Consider the following 8,528-nt stretch of genomic DNA (forward strand, 5'->3'; position numbering starts at 1 on the left):
GGCCTCAGTGAACTGTTCCTTATTCTGCAGTTTGATGACGATGGACATGATGACCTGGCCAGTGTGAACCCCGGCTACGGCCCTGGGGCTTCCCAAGGGTATTACACATACCTGTCTGGAGCCTAGACTGGAGGTAGCACTAAGATCAGAGACACGAAAGCCTCTGCAGAGTTGTTTCCAAGGTCTCCTAGGACAACCATGTTGGCAACAGGGTACATGCACTCCCAAGGAGGCTCCTGTGTGCAGCCACGGCCCACCATTCTTTTCTTGAAGGGGATGTCCAAAGGAGCCCAAGCTCAGCCTTAGGATTCTCTTAAAATAATGACCCATTCATTCACTAGCCACTCTCAGTATGCCCTCTCAGAGCTGCCTTCCTAGGCAGAACTCAGGAGAATGTGACTCGTATCTACTATCAGGGGATCTTGTAACATGTTAAGTGAAGCTCTGAGGTGTACACTGGGAACTACTCTCCCTTCCCAGTGACTGCCTAGATGAGCAGCATCCAACCATTCCTGGTAACCACCACCATGGATGCCTAAGAAACACTCATTGGGAACACACCTGTCTCAGAGCCTCTCTTTGCATCTGACACTTGAGGTTACAGGACAAAGTGACCTTACCCACCTACTCCAACCAACAGAAGCCTCTGCCAGTTTGCTGTCTCCAGCTGCCAGCACTGAAGGATCGGGCAAAGAGGAACGGGGCTCTTCTCTGTCCTTGCAGACCATGTTAGCAGGCAAGCCTCGACCTAGAACTCCTCTGCCTGCAAGAGTCAAACCTCAGCTGTTACTGTGAGCTGAGCATATTGCACAGTTAGGTTTCTGAAGACCATTGGACACAGGAACTAAGCAACCGCACATTCCTCCATATTTCCAATTCAAGTCTACATACCTAAAGGAGGCACTTCTCGTTTTGAAGGGGTCCGGAACACTGTGTTAAGACCCATGCCACGGAACATGGACACCAAACCGACAGATTCCTAGGGAAATGTAATTAATTACTAAGGTTATCCTAAGAAACGGATTAGAATCTAGATACAATGGCTTTGTAAATGAAAAATCACCTTCTCCAAATCCTACCCATGTTATAAGAATAAGAGCTATCAGCTGGTGAGACCATTCTGCACTAATGGGAGAAACTACTAAGGCCTGTTGCCAAACCTGAGACCCTGAGTTTGATCCCTGGGACCCACATGGTGGAAGGAAAGAACCATTTCTACAGGTTGTCTCCTGACCTCCACATACATGCTGCAGCACACACACACACACACACACACACACACACACACACACACACACACACATACAAACACACACACAAGCACACACATGTACATATGCAAATGCAAAGGTAGTATTTTTTTAAAATGGATAAAATATTTCATAATTTTTCAATACTTATTGCCACATCTTATTATAATTTAAAGTAAATGTAGTTGAGCTAAAATTTAAGTGGATGGAGAGATAGCTCTGCAGTTAAGTGTGCTGGCTGCTCTAGAAGATCCAGGATCAATTCCCATGCCCACACGGTAGCAGGGGATCCAATGCCCTCTTCTGCCTGCTCTGACCCCAGTCATGTGTGTGGTGCACAGAATTACACGCAGTCAGAGCACCCAAACACATGAAATAATAAAGACACTCTTGTTCTCTCCCTCTTCTCCTCCTCTCTGTGTGTGCTCGCCTTTTCCCTTTCACTCTCCCTCCTCTCCTCCCTTTCCCCATGGCAACTTCCTTGGCCTATGTCCTTGGGGCCAGTGAACTTGCCCACCCGAAAGCAGCTTCCCAATAAACTTGCCATTAATATAGACTGAAAAAATACATTAAAAAGGTCTATAAATTTGGCTAGGCTTGGCGGTATACAATCATGGTACTCAGGAGGCAGAGGCAGGNGGATTTCTGTGAGTTTCAAACCAGTCTGGATTGCACTGTGAGTTCACAGGACAGCCAAGGCTATTATACAGAGAAAGCCTGTCTCAACAACAAATAATAATAATAAACAAAAAATCTATTAATTGATACAGTATAATAAAATATCAAAATAGTTGTGTTTTTCCAGGTTTTAATTTTTATTAGAAATAAGGTCTCACTATGCAGCTCTGGTTTACCTGGAACTTACTATGTAGACCAGGCTGGCCTCAAACTCACAGAAATCCACCTGCCTCTGCCTCATTAGTGCTGGAATTAAAGATGTGCTCCATCTTACCCAGTAAGTTATATTTTCAAAAGATTTATTTTTATCTTATATGTATGACTTTGTTTGCCTGCATGTGTATGTGTGTGTGTGTGTGTATATATATATATATGTATATATGTATACATATATATATATATAAATATGTAAATAAAATGAGTGCTGGTCCCTGTGAAGGACAGAAGAAGGCATCAGATCCCCTGACACTGAAGTTGTAGACTGTTATAAAACTAACATGTGCTTTTAATTGCTGAGCCATCTCTTCAGTTTCCAGTTTTTGTTGGTTTTGTTGGTTGATTTTTATTATTAATTTTAAATTTAATTTTAAAAATTAAAAACTATTTTTTATCTTTGTGCATTAGTGTGACTGGGAGCATACGTGTCACAGAATGCAAGTTGGAGGACAACCTTGTGACACCTTCAAGACCAGTCTCTGGTTGCCTGCAAGCATCTGTGGATTCTGCCACCTCCGTTTTGTAGATCCCAACAGGAGTGATGGGACTACAGACATGGGCTGCAGATGAGAACCACTGTGCCCAGCTTTTACAGGGCTGCTGGGCATTCATGCCCAGGCCCTTATGTTCACACAGCAAGCACTTTCCCAGCTGAGCCTTCTCCCTAGCCCTTTTCAAAGTTTACTCAGCTACCTATATAGAGAGCCAAGGTAAAAGGGAACAGGAACACCGGTTAACCGATTTTATAGGGGAAAAAAAAAAGATCATTTAAGGATATAAGAAGTTTAGGGTTTTGTCTTTTTTTTTTTTTTTTTTTTTTTTTTTTACAGGCTGGTCTCAAACTTGCTAAATAGTCAAACATGAATAGTGAACTTAATCTCCTGTCTCCACCTCCACAGCACTAGGATTACAGATCTGTGCATCCACACCTGGTTTATATGGTGCTGCGAATCAAATCCCAGGTTCTGTGCATGCCAGGGAGGTGCTCCACCAGCTAAGCTGCACCCCTGGCCCCATCTTGTGGGGTTTTTTGTTTGTTTGGTTTTGGTTTTTTTCTCTTAAACACTATCCAATGAACCCTATCACTGTACTGCTGTGGCCGTCCTGAAAGCTGGCTGTTGTGCCAGTTAGAACTGCTAGGCAAATAAAAGCTACAGACAGACAAAAAGCATTTCATCTGACTAAACATACAACACTGCTCTCTGTTGTCGTCAGTACCACAGAGCCAACCAGAGAAGAATCTGAACATCAGAAGCAGCAGCTTCTGCTTGTGTTTAAACCCTTCAACTATGCATGAAAGGATGGTAAACTGGAGAAACGAGGGGGTGGAGGACTGAAGCTCAAAGCCAACCTTAAAACCGTCCCAAGTCCATCCAGTGTTTACTTTGAGGCACTTTCTCTAGGACTTGAGCTGCACGACCACAAAATGCAATTACTTGTCAACACAAACAAAAGATTAAAACTAACAGCCCTTGATTATACAGATATCCTTCTAGTTCCCTAAGCCCACTGAGTGGCCTTACCTTTTGTACTGGATGGAGTGGTGGGCTGGATTCTTCTGGTTTTCTAAACACAAGGCCTCTGCCTGCAGGTCCTGCCCTACCCCAAGCTGGTTCCAAAGGTCTAGGACCTTGAGGCCAACAGCCTGGCATCCGCACACACCCAGCCTGAGATGGGTGGACTGGGGTGGGCCCCCTGAACAATGGCCTGACAGGATCCATTGAGAGGCTGTAGAAATGACTGTTGGTTCTGTTCCAATTCGTTACCTGCCAGAATTTTCAAAGGATTAAAAATTCACCATCTACTGTAAATAGAATCTTTTTCTGATGGGAATTGAGAGATGTATTAATCTATGGCTATAACACTTCATCAGGAGTCAGTTTAAAACTATGTCTATTAAGCAAAATAACAGTCATAAAGTCTACGCGAGGGTCTAGGACCTGTCTCGTCACATGTTCCTGGCCTGTCTAGTCACAGCTTCTTTCATCTTGTGCAATGGGACTTACACACAATCAAAAAGTGACTGACGACTGCTCACACCACACCACCTCCCAGCATGGACAGGGTAGGTGGGCATCTCCCTGTCAAGGAGCTATTGGCAACTGGTAGGAGAAAGGGAATCATTTCTCTTTACCAACTAACCATGCTCCGGGGAAAGGCCATGCGTCCAGAAGTGTATGGGAAGCACATATTTGATTTGATAGGTGTTATTGGGTAGCGTTGCCACCCGATAATCTCTGAATTCAAGGAAAACCTGGTCTACACAGAGAATTCTTTTTTTAAAAAAAGATGTATTTATTTATTATATGTACATACACAATAGTTGTCTTCAGACACCCCAGAAGAGGGCATCAGATCTCATTACAGATGGTTTTGAGCCACCATGTGGTTGCTGGGATTTGAATTTAGGACCTTCGAAAAAGTAGTCAGTGCTCTTAGGTGCTGAGCCATCTCTCCAGTTTTTTACTTTAGAGGTGGGCCAGAGTCTCGCTATGGAGCCCTACCTGGCCCTCAATGCTTGACAATCCTCCTGTCTCAGGCTCCCAAGTTCTGGGAAAACAGGCATGTACCACCATACCCGTCTTATTTTTGAGAAAGCATCTTGCTGCATAGCTCAGGCAGGCCTTGAACTTGCCATCTCCCTGTGTGCTGGAATTACAGGAATAAGCTCCTGTGTGTCCCATTAAGGCTCCTATTTGAGCTAAGAACATTCTAAGCACCTCCCACTAACCAAAGCTCCTTGAGCTGCTCTACCTAAACAACCTCTCAGGGAACCATCCATCAATTAACCACCTAGAGTAGAAAGGAACAATTTTTACATATGGGGATGATTTCTGTTGTAGTTAATACCTCCATACCATAAAATTATTCTGTCAACAAATATGTTGGGTTTTAGTTTTTCTCCTATATCAGTTTTTTTTTCTTTCATCTATAACTGCATTCAACTTATTGGATTTAGTTGCTTTCCTGAATCTTTATCCAGTTTTTTATTGTTGTTGGGTTTTTTTGGGGGGGGTTTGTAGTTTTTGTTTTATTTTAAAACACCAATAGGCCTGAGGTCTCCAGGGTACAAAGTTGTTGTTTTGAGTCTATACTACTTGCTGGCTCTCGTGGGGTCCATTGAATTCCTTCCCTCCTCTGCTAACTTAGGGATGAGCTGCTGAGCCTACCTCAAGTCTAAGATCCATCAGGCCTTTTCAAAATCATTTAATAACTTATGGATTTCAAGTCTCAACTCTGTAAAAGAGTTCTTTCATTGCTCTGACCTGTTCCTGGTCCCTCAAGAATCTTTTTTTCTTTCTTCCTTTTTCCGTCTTATCCTGGGGAGCAGATCCAAGGCCTTACGTAAGTAAGCATGCATGCATTAGACCTTTGAGCTACACTCAATCCCAGGAATCTCTTCTGAGCTTTTGAAAACCTGCCAGCATGATTAGCTAGAGGAATCCAGCCTCGCATAGAAAGACGACAGATACTCAACTCCTCAATTGCTAAAAGTGCTCAGTTTTTGCCAAACCACCCTAGCCTTACCCAAGAGTCTAGAAGTCAGTCGCCTAACTGGCACATATGAAGGGATGTGGCAGCACAGATCTCCGGAATCCTTTTTACCCTCCTATTATCCCGTTCACAGATTGGACGCCTCCTCCAGAAGGCCTTTCCTTCCAGCGGGTTTTCTCACTAGGTTGGATCTCACGCACCGGGCAGTGAAGGGTTCCAGGCCAGGTCTAGCTTCTCCAGGTCTCCACGTGTGCCCTCTGGGCAGAGGCACTAGGCCTCAGGCCTAACCTGAGACCAAGTTCGTCAAAGCAAATCCCACCCAAAGTCCGCGACAGCAAAGTACCTTTCCACCAAGTGGACTGTGCCGGCGGTGGAGCCTTGCCTCGATTTCTTTTTAGGTCTTGTGCCACTGTGCCCCGATGCCAGCGCTCGCTCTCGTTCTCTCTCTCCTCGAGCCACCTCCTTTCCCTCCTATTCCAGGCCCCTGCGTTCCTCCCACACACTCGGCCTGGAATAACGAATTCCAGTCCACCCTGACCCCCGCCCAGGTCACCGCGTGCCCATGGGGGAGGGGCATGGGGCAGATGCTGGAGAGCCCTGGCTGAGAGCGCCCTGCTCGCCCCCAGGAGCAGGGACTTTTTAAAAAACAGCCCGGCAAGCCTGCACCAGAGCTGCTTTAACCCTCCTAGCCGTCCACACCTGAGTCTCGCCCTCTCACCTGGCCTAGGGTCGTCAGGGCCCCGAAGTCCCCTGCCTAGGCAGAACACAGCCTCATCGGTCTCTTGGAATGAACCACGTGCCCCAAGTCCCGATTTCCGGGTCTCCCTAGCCCAAGAGCTCAGTTCATTGGCCAAACAACCTGCCACTTAAAAGAGTCCCTCACCTCATTGGCTCGCCCTTTCACGCAGTCTAGCTATGTGGAGGTTGCTCTCAAACCGGTATTAGAAGTTATGGGAATCATTTTAAAGTGAGTTTCGAGGCATAGGGGTTACCCTGGATCCCTTTCACTGGGTTGCTCCTGTAAACAAATTTAGCTAATAAGTTCATGTTGATAGTGACCTGCTCTGCCCTCCCAGGTTAAAGGCCCTAAGGTGCAATTGGTAAATAAAGCTTGAGAAAAGGCAGTTGCTCCGGGATGGAGCGCTTGCCCTGTCCAGGACTGAGGGATGCACCAAAGACACCACGGCTCCAGGAGGGGAGAAAATAAAACTGTTCTCCAACCCTAATAAAGCCCCCAGCTCCCTAGCCTTTTTGGAACACTGACCAAAGCTTACAGGAAAAGATTCACTCATTACATATTGAAACAGTCACTTAGGGGAAGGAGTCAATAGTCTTTGGGGTGAAGTGTGAAACAGTTCTTTGAGCACACCTGATTGTAACCCAAAACAAGCAGATTTCATTGCAAGGGTTGTAGGTTGGGTTCCTTAGGTTCTCAGTTTTGTACCAAGAGTAGGTAGCTTAAGTACAGTGCTGCCAAGTAATCCGTACACCGTGAGTTCTATTCCACCAAGGGAAAATCCAGTCTTCTTTGGAATGGAGATAAAGATGAGACGTATTGGAACCATTGGCATTTGTTAGGATTCTTTTTGAAGCTAAGCAACATCTCTTGCTGTTTATAGTCTCCGTTGAGATGCTAAAGTTGCTAATAAATGTTTTATCTTTAGGGTAGCAATTTTTAAAAAGCACACACAAATATAGCACTTGTCTAACGTATGCAAGAGCCCTGTGTACAATCTCCAGCACCTCCAAAAAAATAACACTTGTAAAGCATACACTGTCTCACCATGTGCATGCCCACAGAGTAGGTGGAGGTGTGTAAGGTAAGAATATATTTAATTTACTGCGATCATTCTACAATGAAATACAACTAAACCATTACCCATCTAAACCATTGTATCCCCATAAATATATGCAGCGATGTATTTGTCAAAACAGCACACACATATTGCTGAGATAAAGTATTTTAAGGTAAAGAACAGATGATATATTTTTAAAATTATTTATTTTATGTATATGAATGAGTACACTGTAGCTGTCTTCAGACACACCAGAAAAGGACATCGGATCCCATTACAGATGGTTGTGAGCCACCCTGTGGTTGCTGGGAATTGAACTCAGGACCTCTGGAAGAGCAGTCAGTGCTCTTAACCACTGAGCCATCTCTCCAGCCCAGAGGATATATTTTTTAATGATTTACTTTTATTTTACATACATTGGTGCTTTGCCTGCATGTATGTCTGTGTTAGGTTGTCATATCCCCTGGAAATGAAACTATAGACAGTTGTGAGCTGCCGTGTGCCTGCTAGGAATTGAACCAGAGTCCTTTGGAAGAGCAGCCAGTATACTTAACTGCTTCCAGCCACAAATGATATAACTGAAAAGTCAGAACCCTGTCAGGCTCTAGAACCTGGAGGTGAAAATGGGTCCATACAGCAGACACATGGTGGCTCACAACCATCTGTAATGGGATCCCTCTTCTGGTGTGTCTGAGGACAGTGATGGTGTACTCATACATATAATAAATAAATCTTTAAAAAAAAATAGGGTAAGGGGGATGGGATAGAGGGTTTGCAGAGGGGAAACCAGGAAAGGGGGATAATATCCAACAAATAAAATGTAAACAAATAAAATATCCAGTTTTTAAAAAAAAAAGAAAATAAAATGGGTCTACAGCTCTTCCTAGACATTCATAGCTTCAAATACTGTGGTCCTATAAGAACCGTGGACTCTGACTTCACCTTTGTTGTTCAGAAAATAAGATCGCAAAGTCACAGCAAGACTGAGCACAGGAAATTATGTTACTCTGCTGGTCCAGAAACTACAGAGAGTAGACATATAACTTCAATGTCTTAGGCAGAAGTAAATATATAAATCTTTCCAGGAAAAATA

The 8,528-nt window shown here is 44.3% G+C and overlaps 1 protein-coding gene and 1 pseudogene across 2 annotated transcripts in view; both read right to left on the reverse strand.

Moving 5' to 3' along the window:
• Positions 1 to 6,157, reverse strand: part of Piwil2 (piwi like RNA-mediated gene silencing 2) — a 60,205-nt gene extending 54,048 nt beyond the window's left edge. The window contains exons 1-4 of one of the 2 annotated variants that reach the window (XM_021203692.2): positions 5,983 to 6,157; positions 3,668 to 3,910; positions 892 to 979; positions 625 to 763 (exon numbers count right to left, since the gene is read on the reverse strand). In XM_021203692.2, coding sequence (XP_021059351.1) covers positions 625 to 763; positions 892 to 979; positions 3,668 to 3,865 — 425 coding nt within the window. In that variant the 5' untranslated portion in view covers positions 3,866 to 3,910; positions 5,983 to 6,157. Of the gene's footprint in view, positions 1 to 624; positions 764 to 891; positions 980 to 3,667; positions 3,911 to 5,982 lie in introns of those variants that run through there. The other variant, XM_021203693.1, reaches the window with a different exon arrangement.
• On the reverse strand, positions 170 to 292 carry LOC115064578 (annotated as a pseudogene).
• Positions 6,158 to 8,528: the final 2,371 nt, after the last annotated feature.

Source organism: Mus pahari, chromosome 8 (genome assembly GCF_900095145.1).
Source record: "Mus pahari chromosome 8, PAHARI_EIJ_v1.1, whole genome shotgun sequence".
Taxonomy (NCBI): Eukaryota; Metazoa; Chordata; class Mammalia; order Rodentia; family Muridae; genus Mus; species Mus pahari.